This window comes from Lithobates pipiens, unplaced genomic scaffold, assembly GCF_037356315.1.
Source record: "Lithobates pipiens isolate NorthernLeopardFrog02 unplaced genomic scaffold, aLitPip1_a1.2 Scaffold_1, whole genome shotgun sequence".
In the NCBI taxonomy this organism is placed as follows: Eukaryota; Metazoa; Chordata; class Amphibia; order Anura; family Ranidae; genus Lithobates; species Lithobates pipiens.
The window spans coordinates 46,522,162-46,542,317 of record NW_027507685.1 but is presented as its reverse complement, the minus strand read 5'-3'; the positions used below and the strand labels follow the sequence as shown (position 1 = coordinate 46,542,317).

General features: G+C 42.5%; 1 protein-coding gene across 2 annotated transcripts in view; it reads left to right on the top strand.

Annotated features, from left to right (window-relative positions):
• HPRT1 (hypoxanthine phosphoribosyltransferase 1) overlaps positions 1–11,975 on the top strand; it is a 117,460-nt gene extending 105,485 nt beyond the window's left edge. For both annotated transcript variants that reach the window (XM_077492611.1, XM_077492535.1), the window contains one exon: positions 11,622–11,975. In XM_077492611.1, the coding sequence (XP_077348737.1) occupies positions 11,622–11,669 (48 nt within the window). In that variant the 3' untranslated portion in view covers positions 11,670–11,975. The remainder of the gene's footprint in view (positions 1–11,621) is intronic.
• Positions 11,976–20,156: the final 8,181 nt, after the last annotated feature.

The window sequence follows — 20,156 nt, the reverse complement described above, 5'->3', positions numbered from 1 at the left end:
AAAGCAAAATATAAGGATTGGAGGTGGTAAGTGAAATATACAAAAAGCACTATGAGAGAGTCCAAATCACTAAGAGGAAGTAGAAGCAGTAAAGAAATGATTAGCAGACTATGACACTGTGGGGGTTATTTACCAAAGGCAAATCCACTTTGCACTTCAAGTGCACTTGGAAATAAAGTCGCTGTAGATCCGAGGGGGACATGCAAGGGAAATAAAAAAAAACAGCATTTTAGCTTGCACATGATTGGATGATAAAATCAGCAGAGCTTCACCTCATTTCATAGCTTCCCCTCAGATCTACAGTGATCTACAGCAACTGCACTTACAAGTGCACTTGTAGTGCAAAGTGGATTTGCGTTTAGTAAATCAGCCCCTATGTGTGTATAGTATAAAAGTACTTCTATAAGATGCAGCATCTACACGTGTATAGCCAAGAAAATTGTGCCTAGGGAAATGCCTTATATACGGCCTGCACGCACAAAGGCTCCTACCAGCATCACTCTAGCACATGCTGATCCTACCATATAAATATTTTATTATATCTTTTCATGTGACAACACTGAAGAAATGACACTTTGCTACAATGTAAAGTAGTGAGTGTACAGCTTGTATAACAGTGTAAATTTGCTGTCCCCTCAAAATAACTCAACACACAGCCATTAATATCGAAACCGCTGCAAAAAAAGTGAGTACACCCCTAAGTGAAAATGCCCAATATGGGCGCAAAGTGTCAATATTTTCTGTGGCCACCGTCATTTTCCAGCACTACCTTAACCCTCTTGGGCATGGAGTTCACCAGAGCTTCACAGGTTGCCACTAGAGTCCTCTTCCATGATGATATCAAGGAGCTGGTGGATGTTAGAGATGCTCTGCCACTTTCCGTTTGACGATGCATAATGGGTTTTAGGTTTGGAGACCTGCTTCGCCAGTCCATCACCTTTACCCTCCGCTTCTTTATCAAGGCAGTGGTTGTCTTGGAGGTGTGATTATGCTCTGCTTCAGTATGTCACAGTACATGTTGGCATTCATGGTTCCCTCAATGAACTCCCCAGCGCCGGCAGCACTCATGCAGCCCCAGACCATGACACTCTCACCAGCATGCTTGACTGTAGGCAAGACACACTTGTCTTTGTTCTCTTCACTTGGTTGCCACCACACACACTTGACACCATCTTAACCAAATACATTTATCTTGATCTCATCAGACCACAGGACATATGGTTCCAGTAATCCATGTCCTTAGTCTGCTTGTCTTCAGCAAACTGTGGGCTTTCTTGTGCATCATCTTTAGAAAAGGCTTCCTTCTGAGATGAGAGCCATGCAAACCAATTTAATGCGTGCGTATGGTCTGAGCACTGACAGGCTGACCCACCCACCCCTTCAACTTCTGCAGCAATAATGGCAGCACTCATACGTGTATTTCTCAAAGACAACCTCTGGATATGACGCTGAGCATGTGCACTCAGCTTCTTTGGTCAAAGATGACTAGGCCTGTTCTGAGTGGAACCTGTCCTGTTAAACCGCTGTATGGTCTTGGCCACTGTGCTGTAACTCAGTCTCAGGGTCTTGGCAATCTTCTTATAGCCTAGGCCATCTTTATGTATTGCAACAATTCTTTTTTTTCAGATCCTCAGAGTTCTTTGCCATGAAGTGCCATGTTGAACTTCCAGTGACTAGTATGAGAGAGTGAGCGATAAGACCAAATTTAACACACCTGCTCCCCATTCACACCTGAAACCTTGTAACACTGAGTCACATGACACCAGGGAGGGAAAATGCCTAATTGGGCCCCATTTGGAGATTTTTCACTTAGGGGTGTACTCACTTTTGTTGCCATCGGTTTAGACATTAACCACTTCAATACCGGGCACTTCCTGCCCAGGACAATTTTCAGCGCTGTCGCACTTTGACAATTGCGCGGTTATGAAACACTGTACCCAAACTAAAAATTATATTTTATATATATATATCTACTTGTTTACGTATTTTACGTCTATTTATGCCATTGAAACATGTCAACATTAGAGGTCGACCGATATATCGGCCGATATTTGCAGTTTTTTAATTAATCGGCATCGGCCGATTGTGCTGATAAAAAGTCAGATTTAGAACAGCGGGACTTGGAATGACTTCTGTAATAGAAGTCAGTGTAAGTTGCCTGAGTCGTCATAGAAACGACTTTCCTCTCTGGGCAGCCTGCCAAGAAAAGAACAAAAAGATACAATGTTTACACTTGAATGAATGAAGTCATCACAGTGTGTAGAAGTTCTCAGTTTAACCATTTAAAGACTAAATCTTTTCTGACACTTGTTGCTTACAAGTAAAAGTCCTGTATTTTCTGCCAGAAAATCACTTAGACCCCCCAAAAATTATATATATATTTTTTTTAGCAGAGATCCTAGGGAATAAAATAGCGGTTGTTGCAATATTTTATGTCACACGGCATTTGCACAGAGGTCTTTCAAATGCATTTTTTTTTGGGAAAAAAATACACTATTTAAAAAAAAAAAAAAATTAAAAAACAGTAAAGTTAGCCCATTTTTTTTTCGTCCAAAAGTTTTGACTACCGTTTTTTTTTTTTTTTATCTAAATCATACATACAAGTAAACTGATTGGAGGTTTGTTTTGTTTAATAAATGTTTAAATGTAAGAAATTTTCTGTATCACTTATGAAGGCCGTTTTCACACTGGAGCGGGCAGGCATTGATGGTAAAACGCTGCAAGTTTTAGCGGCTCTTTACCATCATTTTAGCGGCGCTATTTGGCTGCTAGTGGGGCACATAAAACCCAGCTAGCGGCCGAGGAAGAGGTTAAATGCGCCCGTGAAGCACCGCTGCCAAATCGCATTGCATGCGCTTCGGCAGTGGTGCCCATTCATATCAATGGGCAGGAGTGGTGGAGGAGCGGTATACACCACTCCAAACGTGCTGCTTGCAGGACTTTTTTTAAGATCCTGCCAGCGCATCGCCTTAGTGCCCATTCACACTACCGCGACTTGTCAGGCGACTTAGTCGCCTGACAAGTCGCGCTCCGTTCTGTACTATGGAACCGTTCTAATAGGAGCGACTCAAGTCGCTCCGACTTAGAAAAAGGTTCCTGTACTATTTTTGGGACGACTTCAGGCGACTTGCATTGACTTCTATACAGTCGTCGTTTTGCAAGTCACTGCTGAAGTCGTGTGCAGGTCGCGTCTGTGAGTCGCGCTGCAAGTCGTGTCGCCCCTGTGTGAATGGGCACTCAGTGTGAAAGCACTCTGTCTTTCACACAGACCCAAAAGCGCCTGAAAAATGTCCCAGTGGGAAAGGTGTGTTAGATTTTATGAGATCAAGGGGGATTAAAAAAAAAAAAAAATCGGCCTAACAGATCGACCCAAAAAAATCGGCATCATATATCGGCTATCGGCCGCCATGATTTCTAAATATCGGCATCGGCCAGAGAAAAACCCATATCGGTCAACCTCTAGTCAACATACAATCAAACCTCAGTCAATAGCCTCATTCAAAGTCCCAAACTTCCTTTCTTTTCTTACATCAGGGGACACGGAGCCATAGTAGTTACCATGTTGGTTATAGGGCCACCGATAGGTGATGGACACTGGCACGCCCTAAGGCGAGAAGTGTACCCCCCTATATAACCCCTCCCACTACTGGGAGTCCTCAGTTTTGTAGCCAAGCAATACAAGTGTATACCAAGAAGGGAGGGACCTCTGTGTCCCCCGATGTACATCAAAGAACAGGATTTTACAGGTAAGCCATTTTAAAAATCCTGTTTTTTTTTTCCTTGCATCAGGGGACACAGAGCCATAGTAGTTACTATGTGGGATGTCCCATAGCAATGGCGACTGAAGGGGGACTGGGAGTCTTCAGTTTTTTCGCCAGTGTCTAAGGCAGTGATGGCGAACCTTGGCACCCCCCAGATGTTTTGGAACTACATTTCCCATGATGCTCAACTACATTGCAGAGTGCATGAGCATCATGGGAAATGTAGTTCCAAAACATCTGGGGTTCCAAGGTTCGCCATCACTGGTCTAAGGTGTTGGTCACGAGTAAGGATGTGCTGTGCTAAACTCCACTGGAAGCAATCCTTGCTGGGGCTAGCCATACTGACCGGATGCGTTCTGATGTCTTTTCATGGGCTAAATGAATGGTACCCAGGCCTCGTGTTTTGCTTGCGAACGCTTCTCTTTAGAGAGCTGGGCCCTGGGATCCATTACTTTTGGTAGTAAGGCCATAAAGTTTTTCCTGGCAGGATGCTGTCGCAGGTCCAAGATTGTGGGTAACCCGAGGTTCCTGAAGGTTTCCTAAAAGGTCTCGGAGCCCACCGCGAAGAGTGAAGATTGGGTCTTTATCTCTGATAAAACCCTGCTGCTAGGAAAAGGTAAGGGAGATTTTCTCAGGAATTTCTCCTTCTATGTATAATGTTGTCATGCCTATGTGTCACCCCTGGGGGCTGTATTGAGCACTCACCGTCCTGACGCTGGAAACGGCACAGAAGCCTTCATTCTCCCCTCCTCCAGCCGCAACAAATCCTCCAGTAAGAAGGGGGGTCTGCTTCTCCTCCTGTGCCCCCAAAATTGTTTTTTTTTTCCCTTCTGGGGATACAATGCCAAAAAAAAAAGACCGACCACGGCCGCTCAGCAGAGGATTTGCGCCCCCCCCTCCCCCCCATGCCTGCATGTTCCACAGGATGCCGCTCACGCGGGAGAGCACCTTCCTTTGTTAGGAAAGGGGTGGCGTGGCTAACGGCATCAGACGCCGGCCACACATGTAGGAAGTTGATTTTAGCGCTGTATATGTGAAAGCTGCTGTTGGCTGTGGAGGGACAGAGCAGGAGGATGGCTTGTTCAGGTTAGTGACACAGGCTTTTTCCCTTTGGCACATTATACTTTACCAGGCTAGGATTAATAGCAGATAATGGCACGGAACTAAAGCCTAGCAATGTACATTCTTTTGCATAGTACCTCTGCTTTATGCTTCAGGCTATGAATGGTAATGGGACCAGAAACTTCTCTAAAGGGGTCAATGGTTTTCACTATAAACTGAATCCATATCCAAAAGAATGTCATCCTCCCCTGAGAGGGATACGGCTAGTCAGACTGAGCCATCAGGGGAAACTGTTGTTGCATAAAACACTTCAGTCCCTGTATATATCATACAAAAGGTTTTTTTCTTTTACCATTTGTAATTTGGAAAGAAGATTAATCCTATGAAGTCTCTCCTTAGTGTGGCTAAACATAGCAGATTCCCATCTAGTCCTCAGGACCCTCTTATTGAGGTGCAAGGGGCTGGGGATCAGGTAGATCTTCCCAAATATTTGGAAGATACTTATTTATCCTCTTCTGATGATCCTAATATGGAAGGAGTAGCATCACAAGACAGGTTGCTTGTTGTGTACTCCCTTACTCAACCTTTTTTGCTGCCTGCAGCACAGGCTCTTGAGGAACTTACCTCTCATTAGATCCTCCCCCATCTGTTTTTTCCTATTCATGCATGGCTAAAAAAGCTTATGTATTCTGAATGGGAACATCCAGATAAACCATATTATCCTCCCAAGAAATTCTCCACACTTTATCTATGAAAGAGGATTTCTATGAAGAAAATGGAGGGGGGGGGGGGGTGTAACAATTGATGCTGCGATAGCCTCAGGGAACAGTCTCGCATGTCTGGTGAATAATGCACTGATGTTGAAGGATCCAACAAATAAAAAAAAAGTTGGAACTTCCTTTTAAAGACAATATGTCTTTTGCATGTTCAGTAGCGCAGCCGGTTCTTGCTGCGATTGGTGTATCTCAGTCCATTCAGGAACAGTTTGTGGAGATACCTGAAATTCTGAATGCTAAAGCCTTCTCATGAAGGGGCACCCCCGCTTGTTTGCATGAGGGGAAAGGTCCTGCAATTCTCAAGATCTGGCAGGAACAGTGTCAAGACAGATGGATTTCTGCAGTTTTTTTTCTCTAGGTTACGACTAGAGTTCAGAGAGTTTCCGTCTCCTCATTTTTTTTTCTAAGGGAAAATGTTCCCAAGGATCCAGAGAAAAAAGGTCTCTCTTTCTGGCCTCTGGATCAGCTATTATCCCAGTCGGTGATATCAGAGGTTGCCTTAGTGGAACAGGGCACAGAGTTTGGCTCAAACCTTTTACGGTTCCAGAACCAAACCGAGGTAAGATCCATTCTAGATCTCGAAGATCTGAATCGGCACTTAAACATCCGATCCTTTCATATTCCTGCAAGGAGGGGAGGTTTTTTTTTGGCTTTAATCAATATAAAAAATGCATATCTCCATGTGCTAAATTTTCCTCCTCACCAGAAATTTCTGTGTTTTGAAATACAAAATTATCATTTCAGTTGTGGCCCTGCCATTCGGGTTAGCCACAGCACCACAGGTGTTCTGAAAGATTCTGGCACCTGCTTTAGCCAGATTAAGGGCTCAAGGCATAACTGTCCTAGCCTTTTTAGAACTACTGGATACTGAACCTAGGAAGATCCTCCTTAAAACCATCAAGGAGATTACAGTGGGGCTGGTTATAGATACCATACAGAAGAAGGTAATCTTACCCCAGACAAGAATCAGTTCCATTGTAGGACTAATTCAGCTTATCAAACAAAGAAAAATCCTTTCATTCGGCTGTGCATGAGATTGTTAGGGGAAATGGTGGCCTCCTTCGAGGCCGTCCCTTACGCGCAGTTTTTACTCAAAAACTGCTTCAAAATACCATCCTGTCAGTCTGGAATAAAAAGATTCAGGCCTTGTTTGTTTCCAATATGCTTGGCTCCCGACGTAAGTCAGAGCCTAAATTGGTGGTGGTTATCCAGCAAAAGGGAAAATCTTTATCTTGGAAGGTGTTAACGGATGCCAGCCTTCTAGGCTGGGGAGCAGCCCTGGAAGAAGATTCTGTCCAGGGGAGATGGTCCAGGTTAGAGGACCTTGCGTATCAACTTTTTGGAAGGTTCGGGCAGTACGTTTGGCCCTAGAATCTGGGATGGTCAGACTACGGGACAGGCGGTGGCTTACATCAATCACCAGGGGGGGGCATAAGAGGTCATGCAGCCCAAAAAAGGTGAATAATGTTCTAGCTTGGGCAGAACAAAACATTCCTTGCCTATTGGCAATTTTCATTTCAGGAATAGAGAATTGGCAGGCGGACTACTTGAGTCCCCAGCAATTATTTACGGGAGAATGATCTCTTCACCCCGTCCTTTTCCTAGCGATACAGTGGTGTGAAAAAGTGTTTGCCCCCTTCCTCATTTCCTGTTCCTTTGCATGTTTGTCACACTTAAGTGTTTCGGAACATCAAACCAATTTAAACAATAGTCAAGGACAACACAAGTAAACACAAAATGCAATATGTAAATGAAGGTGTTTATTATTAAAGGTGAAAAAAAATCCAAACCATCATGGCCCTGTGTGAAAAAGTGATTGCCCCCCTTGTTAAAACATACTATAACTGTGGTTGTCCACACCTGAGTTCAATTTCTCTAGCCACACCCAGGCCTGCTTATTGCCACACCTGTTCACAATCAAGGCATCACTTAAATAGGAGCTGCTTGACACAGTAAGGTCCACCAGAAGATCCTTAAAAGCTACACATCATGCCGAGACCCAAAGAAATTCAGGAACAATTGAGAAAGAAAGTAATTGAGATCTATCAGTCTGGAAAGGGTTATAAAGCCATTTCCAAAGCTTTGGGAATCCAGCGAACCACAGTGAGAGCCATTATCCACAAATGGCAAAGACATGGAACAGTGGTGAACCTTCCCAGGAGTGGCCGGCCGCCCAAAATTACCCCAAGAGCGCAGCGACGACTCATCCAAGAGGTCACAAAAGACCCCACAACAACGTCCAAGGAACTGCAGGCCTCACTTGCCTCAGTTAAGGTCAGCGTTCATGCCTCCACCATCAGGAAAAGACTGGGCAAAAATGGCCTGCATGGCAGAGTTCCAAAGAGAAAACCACTGCTGAGCAAAAAGAACATCAAAGCTCGTCTCAATTTCTCCACAACACATCTTGATGATCCCCAAGACTTTTGGGACAACATTCTGTGGACCGATGAGACAAAAGTGGAACTCTTTGGAAGGTGTGTGTCCAAGTATATCTGGCATAGAAGGAACACTGCATTTCATAAAAAGAACATTATACCAACAGTAAAATATGGTGGTGGTAGTGTGATGGTCTGGAGCTGTTTTGCTGCTTCAGGACCTGGAAGACTTGCCGTGATAAAAGGAACTATGAATTCTGCTTTCTACCAAGAGATCCTGAAGGAGAATGTCCGACCATCTGTTCGTGTACTCAAGCTGAAACTAACTTGGGTTCTGCAGCAGGACAATGATCCTAAACACACCAGCAAGTCCACCACCGAATGGCTGAAGAAAAACAAAATGAAGACTTTGGAGTGGACTAGCCAAAGTCCTGACCTGAATCCTATTGAGATGTTGTGGTATGACCTTAAAAAGGCCGTTCATGCTCGAAAACCCTCTAATGTAACTGAATTAGGACAATTCTGCAAAGATGCGTGGGCCAAAATTCCTCCAGGACGCTGTAAAAGCCTCATTGCACGTTATCGCAAACGCTTGGTTGCAGTTGTTGCTAATAAGGGTGGCCCAACCAGTTATTAGGTTTAGGGGGCAATCACTTTTTCACACAGGGCCATGATGGTTTGGATTTTTTTTCACCTTTAATAATAAACACCTTCATTTACAAATTGCATTTTGTGTTTACTTGTGTTGTCCTTGACTATTGTTTAAATTGGTTTGATGTGACAAACATGCAAAGGAACAGGAAATGAGGAAGGGGGCAAACACTTTTTCACACCACTGTATGTCAGAGATGTGGTATTCCGGACATGGACCTATTCGCGCCCAGATTCAACAACAAAGTCGGCAACTTTGTGTCGAACAAGGGATCCGCTAGCAGGCGGAACAGACGCATTAGTCTTCCTATGGGATCAGTTTTCACTGACCTATGCATTTCCTCCAGTTCTGCTACTTCCGCGCCTTCTCCACAGGATTAAGCAGGAACGAAAGGCTGCAATTCTGGCAGCCCCAGTGGATCCCAGAAGATCTTGATTTTATGGAGCTCATAAAGATGTCAGCTTCGGACTCTGCCATTATAGTCAGACCTTCTCGCACAATGTCCGGTATTTCATCCTACCTTATGGATGAAAAATTTAACAGGTTTGACTGTTGAATCCCACTTTATAAAAGATCATGGGTGATCTCCTTCGGTAGTATCTACTTTGATTAATGCCAGGAAGCCCAGCTTCCAGAATCACTTACTATAGAGTCTGGAAGGCGTATGTTTCTTGGCGTGGATCCAGGGGTTGGCACCCCAGGAAGTATGTCAGGTAGGATCCCTGATTTCAAGCATATGGGATCTGAAATGAAGCTGGCCTTGACTTCTATCAAGAGCCAGATCCCGGCCTTGTCAGTGTTTTTTCTATGGTCTCTTGATTCCCACTCTTGGTGCCTAGCTTATTCAGGGGGTAACATGGATTAATCCCCCTATTAAGGCACCTCCTAAATCCATGGGATTTAAAATTGGTCTCATCGGCTTTGCACAATCAGCCGTTTGAGCCTTTACAAGAAATTCCCTTGGTTCTTTTTGACAAGAAAGATAATCTTTCTGGTTACCATTTCTTCTGCTAGAAGAATATTGGAAATAGCAGCTCTATCTTGTAAAGAGCCATATTTGATCATGCATAAGGATGAGGTGGTTTTAGATCCTCATCCTGAAATCCTACCGAAAGTGGTAACAGGTTTTTTCATTTAAACCAAGATATTATTCTTCCTTTTTGCCAAAGCCTCAGTCTAGGGAAGAGAAGGCACTACATTCCCTTGATGTAGTAAGAGCGATCAGAGTCTATTTTAAGGCGACCGCTCAGGTTTGCTAAGCAGATGTTTTTGTTTGTACTGCCAGAAGGTCCAAAGATATGGACAGGCAACTTCAAAATCCACTATTTTCCTAATGGATTTGTCAAGAGATTGTTCAAGCTTCAGCTTAAGAAGGAAGGAAGAATTTTCTTCTTTATGTTAGAGCCTGATGTTGCATCATCAGGCCTTTATGGCTCAGATCTGTGAAGCCACGACTTGGTCTTCGGTTCATACGTTTATCAGATTTTATCAAATCAATATTAAGGGCATGAGGATATTGCCTTTGGGCACAGTATACTGCAGGCTGTAGTATGAGTCCTCTGGCCTTCTGTTTTTTGTTGTCTCCCTCCCTTCAGTCACCATTGCTATGAGACATCCCACATAGTAACTACTATGGCTCTGTGTCCCCTGATGTAAAAGAAAACAGGATTTTAAAAACGGCTTACCTGTAAAATCCTGTTTGATGTACATCAGGACACAGAGGTCCCTCCCTTCTTGGGATACACTTGTATTGCTTGGCTACAAAACTGAGGACTCCCAGTAGTGGGAGGGGTTATATAGGGGAGTACACTTCTTGCCTTAGGGCGTGCCAGTGTCCATCACATATCAGTGGCCCTATAACCCACATAGTAACTACTATGGCTCTGTGTCCCCTGATGTACATCAAAGAAAAGGATTTTACAGGTAAGCTGTTTTAAAATACTTTTTTTTTGTTTACTTGAACCAGGGATGGAGGCACATATACTTATGGGACCTTATATGAAGCACATAACTCCCCATATTCTATATGATTTTAAAGCATTTTAATGATGTGATGGTTTTTATTATGAGACATTAAAGCTACATTTTGTGCATTTAGTTTCGTGTCAACCTGGGATCTATTTTTCAAGATGTAATGTTTACAATCCTCTTGCTGCATGTGAGTAGGCAGGCTGTTTAACCACTTGCCAACCGCTGCATGCCTATAGACGTTGGCACAATGGCAGCGGTGGGCAAATGGGCGTGCCTGTACATCCCCATTAACTGGCAGGTCTAGCAGGAATGCATCTGCCAGGTACAGCGTGTCTGTGCCCGCGGGACCTGATGTCCGCCAGTCTCCCGTTGATCGTGTCACGGAGCCGCAGAACAGGGAGATGCCTATGTAAACAAGGCATTTCCCGTTCTGCCTTGTAACATGACCGAGATCACTGCTCCCTGTCATTGGGAGCAGTGATTGCACACACGCTCCCTAGGACACGCCTAACCCCTAGATCGCCCCCTAGGGTTTAAACCCCTTCTCTGCCAGTGTCATTTACACAGTAATCGGTGCATTTTTATAGCACTGATCGCTGTATAAATGACAATGGTCCCAAAATAGTGTCCAAAGTGTCCGCCATGTCGCAGACCACCCCTATTACTAATAAAAAAAAAAAAAAGATCTTTATTATAGCAAAAAGTAAAAGATTGCTTTTTTTTTTTTCAAAATTGTAGCTCTTTTTTTTGTTTATAGCCCAAAAATATAATAATCACAGAGGTGATCAAATGCCACCAAAAGAAAGCTCTGTGCGGGGAAAAAAGGACGTTGATTTTGCAGTGCCGATTCACAAAAAAGTGCTCTGGTCAGGAAGGCACCGCAGTGTTTTCTCTGCTTTTAATGGCGAAAATATAAATATATCTTGCAGCATTGGACACCATGTAATGGTACCACCACCAAGAAAAGACTGTCAATATGTTTTACTTTTTACACATAGATTAACACTCGTGTCTTTTGTTTCAGCATATCTGTGTAATTAGTGAAGATGGAAAGGAGAAGTACAAAGCATAAAAAGAGATGGGAGTGGTTGCTCAGTCATCGGCTCCTATGCTGCTAAGGCTGCAGTGGCTTTATCTGCCTTCATGCTACCCGGACTCATTCACTTCATATATTAGACATCTTCCTGCATGAACGCATTACACCCATGTCAGTTCTTTCTGCTTCACAGACCGTGGAGGACACTCCGTGGTATAACGAACCGTCTATTATTTATAGATCACACAAGACTTATTTCTCAGTGATGTTGGCATGCCTTCTGACTTTTTCACAGAATTTTAAGCCATGTACATTGATAGCACTTAAAGGACTTGCAAAGGATTGAAGAGTTTTGATAGTTTATCTGTTGGAGTGTATAAACTATGTGGTGGTTTCTAAAGCTGGCCTTAAATCTGGCCAACAGTTTGTGTTTAATGGATACCCACACACGTAGGTAAATGAATTGGCTAATATTGGCTGAAGAAAATTTTTTATTTATTGAAACCCCTGTCTCCGAAGGACCTGATGAAAGCCCCATTGTTATACATCATGGTGTAACTTGCAGTGGGCCAGCTTTATTGTTCCCCAAACGCATATCCTGTTTGTCTGGGACATTACAAGGTATTTTTTTTTTTTTTTTTGGCGGTGGGTAGGGAAAGAGTTGAGTGCAGAGGGGCTAGAACACCTGTCAGGTTTTTATTGCTGTTTGTTTCCCTGTTATTTGTCTTGGTGACAATTAATAAAGTAAGGTGGAAATTCACATTTATGGGTTGTCACCAGAACAGGTATTGAGGGGAAATCATCTAATTGGGACACTAGGAAATTCCTCTCACTTCCTGTTTTGGCTATGGGACAGGACGTAAAGGGAAATCTCCCCTATGGGATGCAGAGAGCAAAAAAAAAAACTGACCGGAATTATAACACTTTCCTACACGATCCAAAACAGAAAAGATTTGACTTTTTGTTCAATTTAATAGCTATTGTGGGTTTGTTTTGGGGGGAAAATGCAATCATCATAGTAATGAATATTAATAAATGTAAAATGCATCAATACCGCATCTTACCTCATACGCAGAAGTCTCACTCTGCTTAGCCATAAGAGGCTTTGTGATAGATTTCCCTTATCTGGGAATATATACGTCTCAAATATGCTAAAATACAACCCAGCATTAGCAGCACTCAAAATCCATTTAACAAGAGTCCATGATAGAAGCCATCCAAATATTCAAAGGACTTGATCATATATGAAAAATAAATTGCTGAAAGTTCATTCATGTGCTTCCATGCGATCTGTATCTTATATTTCGACTGTCACCACCCCTTATAAATTAACACCCCTATGGTCATGAACTCACCAGATGGATGATGATAGTGAGCCCGTATGATGATCCCTTCATGGAGCAGCAAACACCGGTTCTTCCATCTATGTGTCACTCATGAAAAGAAAGCACACATACATAGTGTAATTCCATAAAAAATGTATTCAATGTATGTGTGCTTTCTTGTCATGAGTGATGCATAGATGTAAGGACCGGTGTTTGCTGCTCCGTGATGGGATCATCATACAGGCTCATTATCATGATTCATCTGGTGAGTTCATGACCACAGGGGTGTGTTAATTCATGAGCTGTGGTGACTGTCGAAAAATAAGATACAGATCGCATGGAAGCACATGAATGAACTTTCAGTGATTTATTTTTCATATATGATTAAGTCCTTTGAAAATTTGGACGGCTTCTATCATGGATTGTTGTTAAATGGATTTTGAGCGCTGCTAATGCTGGATTGTATTTTAGCATATTTGTTTACTGTGATTATAGTAGCTGCCAGATTATATTTAATATTGGATGTTTTTTCCCATAAGCACTAGGGGTGGCTTGGTGCGTTTTTTTACTTTTTGTATTCTTACTATTCCACAGATATTTTATATTGTATACTTATCATGAACGTTTTTATCCAGTAGTTGGTTATCCAAACCCTTTACCCACATATTGAAACCTAAAGTATTTCAGAGTCTTCAGTTCCCAAGTTAAATATTTGTATTTGGCAACAGCAGAAGCTATTGGATCATAATTACTTAAAATTATGATTTTGCAAATGGACTACAGGTTCATTTGTGTCTTTTGGTAGTTGATAGTTTCTAATCAAATATTAAACCGCATAAGAGACGGATTTACCCACTAAATTTACAGACAATATTCTAGGTATATACATAAATCGGCCTTTAGAATTGTGCAGCTTTGGGCCCCATTCTCACCAGAATGCATGTGTCATACCATGGCTTCCTGAATGCTTTCAGAAGCGTTTCTAAGACACCCTTTTCAGTGTATTGGGAAAACATGTTTATAGTAACTGACCCTATTGAAAGCTAGTCGGTGCATTTCACCTGCATTGGAAAACTTTGAAAAATGCATGACAATCTTTACCTGCTAATTTCAACTTTCTGCAGAGTATCAGTTTTTAGGTTTGGAGATTGTTTAGCTGGCTAAATTATTAAAATAACTGAAGAGTCTTTAGAAAGCTTTAGATATTCCATCTCAAATGTGGGATTGAAAGGACACTTGCATGTATTTTTAAAGTTTTAGGATCTGTAGAATCTCAGAGAAATTGGTATGCAGCGCTGTGTTCCAGCAACAGTACAGGGACCGATCAAGTTGGGCTGAGTGCTGCTCAGCATTCACAGCCTTGTACTTTATCAATGACTGCAAGGCTTCCACTGATTGACCAAGGTGAAGAGGCAAGCTGATGATGTCACGATCTGTATCTCGGCCAATTGGAGGTAGCCTTGTATTCAGTGACAACATACAAGGCTTCCTGTGAATGCTGGAGCACCGCTTAACCCAACTCAATTTTGTTCTGGCAGTAGATAGGAAGTCCCTGTACCGCTGTTGGAACACAGTGCTGCATACTGTATGTAGCTGATGCTGCACAGTTTTATACAGCATACACATTGGCCACAGCAGTTATAGCACAGCTGGAGTTAGGGTTTGTATACATATCTGATCCTAATAAACAGAAGCGGGGAAAAAAAGAGGAAAATCTTAATTTTCTCTAGCTGCTGTTGACCTACTCTCCTCCAGTATAGTGTGGTAATTATTCTATATTTATAAAGATACAAACTTATTTGAGGAAAATTGTCTATACTGTGTAAGTTGCGTTTTGAAAGTAATGTTTATGGTGTGGTTTGAGGCAGCTGCTAAATGTTGTATTGCTGTTTCAGATCATTACATTTAAAACTTTCAGGTATATTTCAGATGTATTTATTAGGTTAAAAGCACATCTGTAGTTAAAGCGGAGGTCCACCCTAAAATGGACCTCCGCTCATCGGAATCCCCCCCCCCCTCCGGTGCCACAATCGGCACCTTTCAGGGGGGAGGGGGGTGCAGTTACCTGGATAATCCAGGTAACTGCACCCACTTCCGGGCTAGCTCTCTGCGGAAAGGGGCGTACGTTACGCCCCTTTCCGCAAGCGCCCGCCCCCTTCAGCAAGTGCCCCGCTGCCTGCTGGGAAACACACAGCTCCCAGAGGCAGCGGGGACCGTCCGGATTGCGCCGCGCGGCTCGCGCATGCGCAGTAGGGAACCGGGAAATGAAGCCGAAAGGCTCCATTTCCTGATTCCCATACCCAAGATGGCGGCAGGACCCGTCACACGAGCGAGCGATCGGCTTCGGGTGCCGACATCGCGGGCGCGCTGGACAGGTAAGTGTCACTATTTAAAAGTCAGCAGCTGCAGTATTTGTAGCTGCTGGCTTTAAAAAAAAAAAAAAAAACACGGAGTCCCGGTGGACTCCCGCTTTAAACCTCTCTTTTTGTCAGAGTGCAGAAGGGCCAGTACCTCTGTCTGGTTTTTATTGCTTGTGTTCCCACTGGGTAAATTTTGCTATTGTTCTGGTGGTCACAGAGTCATGGAGAATCCAATATGTTACACTTGTTTTAGTGACATACTCGGACATCCTATCACTGAATACTGCATTTTCATCACAGGTTGTAAGGAGACAGGCTGAAAAATAAAAACTTTACTGGTTGTAACCATTCCTACTGGGGGTCCGCAACCTGTCAATCTTGAGTGGGCGATGGGAACATCACACATACCCACCCCCCAGTGCTGACTGTCAGTGTCTCTCTGAGCTGTGCAGCTACACTGGCTCCTGTTCCTACCCCACATATTCATCCTGGCGGTTTTCTAGGTCACATACAGGTACTCAGGATAGATGTGAGGGTCAGATTATAGGGAAAGCATAGCCCCAGAAATGCCAGGTGAGCTGCTAAAAGGGATGGCCACTTGTTAGGGACGGCATAATAGTAATTTGAAAAAGAAAATATGCATTATACTGCAGGAGCAGATGAAAGGGGGGCAATGACAGCTGGGCACAGGGAACGTGTTAGGATCCACACTGTGTTATACATATTAGCAACCACCATCAGAACTCTGAACTATGTATAGCCAAGCACCCTTAAGGCCCCCATTCACACTTTAGCGATGCTACTGTGTCGCATTTTTGGAGCGGCGTCATTCATGTGAATAGACCTCACACTGATCCAAAAAACGCACTAAAATTAAACTCATGTAATTTTGGAAATGACCCAATCCCATTTTTTCCACCGTGTTTTGTTGTGTGGAAGATGCGCATAAAAACACACAGCTACTAACTGTCCTTGGAGTGCTGTTAAGAAATAATGGTGCTGGAAGTGTGCGACATGTTTTTAATGTGTTTTGCAGAAACATAGGCCAAAAAAAAAATAAGTTTTTTTATTTTTTTGCTAAACCCAAGTGTGAACGGGGCCTAAAAATAAGGGCACTCTGCCCAGTGATCTTTGATTTCTCCCATGTTGAGGTAGATGTCCACCAATCTATGGTTACCTACCCCTGCCCTATGCTGTCCAAAACGAGAGTTTTTTTTTTTTTTCCTAGAGAGTGCATGCATTCCACCACTCTAGATTGTCCTTTGCAAGTCCCACTGTTTCTTGACTGGTGAGGAGGGTTAAGAGGCATTCTTTTTCTGTGCAGATCTGGAGTAAAGAACTGATGACTTTCTTAGCAATCTATTTAGTTGTTGAAATTTATAATAAACCACCTTTAGATGTATCTCATTTTTTAAGTATGTAATTTATTTTTTTTATATAGGGATATTTTAGTTTTTCTGCTTTAGAAGCATACAAAATGGCAGAACACTGCTTATTTCTGTGTGTTCAAGGTCAGTCATGGACAAATTGCCCAGCAGCTGAAATTTGATATCATCAAACACCTTCAAGTTAATAAAGGAAAATTTACATTATTTATAAAATGTTGCGTTTTCTGTTCATTTTCTAGAGGACATTTTATTTATGCCAAAATAGCCTTTGAAAGCTACTTCCTAAGTATATGAAACTGACATCTAGCCTGTTTGCGTAATCTTACAAATGTTAATAGACTATAAATGCATTGGGACTTAGTTGGTGTTGCATGGTTTGTCATTATGCAATGTTTTTCTTCATTTCATTATTGTAGAATAAATTATGTTTAAAAAGAACATATAACACGGACCTGTAAAGCCAGATCTCATGGGCTGCTGGCGCTGAGCAAAGGCAAACATAGTCATAGGTACAGTACAAGAGATTCAGTGAGGCGGTTTGTCAAAACAAGCAAACACTTGAATGAAGAAAAAAATAATTGCTGTCAGACCAACTCTATAAAAACTAATAATATATACAGTGCCTTGATAAAGTATTCATACCCCTTGAAATGTTCCACATTTTGTCATGTTACAACCAAAAACATAAATGTATTTTTGTGATTTTGGTGTCGGTTTATACAACTGTGATCAGCCGTGATCATCTCTGGGGTGTACCGGTTTATGTAGCTGAGATGAGGAACACAGAACATGTTTTCGGCTTCTCGTCACAGTACATGACCGTTCTGTCACAAACAGCCAGTTTATAAAAGTGAGATCTGAAGATCCCACAGCTGTTACACAGAAATATCTCCCTTCCAGATTCACCAGCTCAGAGGTGGAGATGTGTGTGTATATATAATATAATTTTTTTTACACACACACACACACACACACACTCTGATCTTTTAAACTTTAGTGTCACTTTTTCAACTCGGCTGCACCATAATCTCCGAATAGAGATTCCAGGCAGCCCATACACTTTTACACTGATATTGGCCGTTTTTGGAGGAAACACTTCTCTTTTCTCCCTCCTGAGAACTGAAGTTCTCAGCTTCATAAACTGTCTGCAGAGGAGATCATTTTCTCTCTGAGAACTGCCGAGAACTGAATTGAGAAAAAACTTCAGTTTTCTAAACGTACACCTTTGTGTGATAGATCAACACAAAGTGGCACATAATTGTGAAGTGGAAGGAAAATAATTGGTTTTCAAACTTATATACAAATACCTGAAAAGTGTGGCGTGCATTTGTATTCAGTCCCCCATTACTCTGATACCCCTAACTAAAATCTAGCGGAACCAATTGCATTCATTACCTTCATTGCCTGTGTATAATTTAATCTCCATATAAATACAGCTGTTCTGTGAAGCACTCAGAGGTTTGTTGGAGAATCTTCGTGAACAAACAGCATCCTGAAGGACAAGAAACACACCAGACAGGTCAGGGATAAAGTTGTGGAGAAGTTTAAAGCAGGGTTAGGTTATGTAAAAAAAAAATATCCCAAGCTTTAAACATCTCACTGAGCACTGTTAAATCCATCATCCAACAATGGAAAGAGTATGGCACAACTGCAAACCTACCAAGACATGGCCATCCACCTAAACTGACAGGTCAGGCAAGGAGAGCATTATTCAGAGAAGCAGCCAAGAGGTCCATGGTAACACTGGAAAAGCTGCAGAGATCCACATCTCACTCAGGTGGGAGAATCTGTCCACTCCACAATCTGGCCTTTATGGAAGAGTGGCAAGAAGAAAGCCACTGTTGAAAGAAAGCCATAAAAAAATCCCATTTGCAGTTTGCAAGAAGCCATTTGGGGGACACAGCAAACATGTGGAAGAAGGTGCACTGGTCAGATGAGACCAAAACTGAACTTTTTGGCCTAAAAGCAAAACAATGTGTGGCGGAAAACCAACACTGAACATCATCCTGAACACCCCATCCCCACCATGAAACATGATGGTGGCAACATCATGTTGTTGGGATGCTTTTCTTCAGCAGGGACAGGTAAGCTGGTCAGAGTTGATGGGAAGATGGATGGAGCCAAATACAGGGCAATCTTAGAAGAAAACCTGTTGGTCTACAAAAGACTGGGCTGAAGGTTTATCTTCTAGAAGGACAACGACCCTAAACATATGGCCAAACCTAAAATGGAATGGATTAGCTCAAAGCATATTCATAAAATCCATTTACATTTTTGGTTGTAACATGACAAAGTGTGGAAAATTTCAAGGGGTATCAATACTTTTTCAAGATACTGTACACCCTGAAAAATACATTGTTTTTATGTAACAGCTTTGTAGCTGTGGTCAACACCAGCTGTAATAAAAGTACCCTTCTAAACATTTTAATCACTTGTGTTATAATTTGAGAGTTCAATGAGGCACATTAGTCTAGTTAAAAACAGAAGACAAGAAGAGACATTTATCCAACACTGCTTTTACAATTCTATTCCATAGGTCAAAAGTGGTCCACTATTGGCAGATGGCCATATAATGCATCTTGTGCACTCCAGTTGCTAGGCTCCCAAACAGATGTAGTTACTTATTACAATTAATGCTTAGGGGAGCAATCTGAGTGGCAGACAATTGGTGCAGAAGTCAGCCATTATACTATGGTCAATCCCTTGTGGCTGCCAACCCCTGTACACAATACACTGATTTGCTAACACAGCTGTGTGTATGTTCCATGTGACATGTAGCGAACTGCCCCTGGCTATATGCACAGAGCTTGCCATAGCAACAGCTGCTCATGTAGGGCAGGAATAAAAGAACAGCAGTGTTCTAGTTGTTCAACCTCAACTTTTTCCAGTGCCTTTCTGCAGCGTAACACTTGTTAGAATATTTAATTTTTAGGATTTGAAAAGTCTGAAATGCAGCGTTTGTGTGTTTTGTAATTCCTCACAGAGATCACATGTACGGCTACATGAGATGTTTGTATGATTTCTGTGCAAATTTTTTTAGACATGAATGTGTAGAGGAAACTTAGTTAACTTATTGATTTTGATTTGTTCTTTTTAAGAAAAAAAAAAGTTAAACCTACCATTGCTGATCTTCTGAAAATACTAGTTTCCTGCCTGTTTATGCTGATCACAAAAGTTTGAGCAATGTCCTTGTCTGCATATATGTGATTTCAGCATATGTAAGCAACTAGCATTTTTTAAATGAGATCTCTCTCTCTCTCCCTCTCCCTTTCCCCTCCCTCTCTCTCCCTCTCCCTTTCCCCCTCCCTCCCTCTCTCTCCCCCCTCCCTCCCTCTCTCTCTCTCTCTCTCTCTCTCTCTCTCTCTCTCTCTCTCTCTCTCTCTCTCTCCCTCTCTCTCTCTCTCTCCCTCTCCCCCTCCCTCCCTCTCTCTCTCTCTCTCTCTCTCTCTC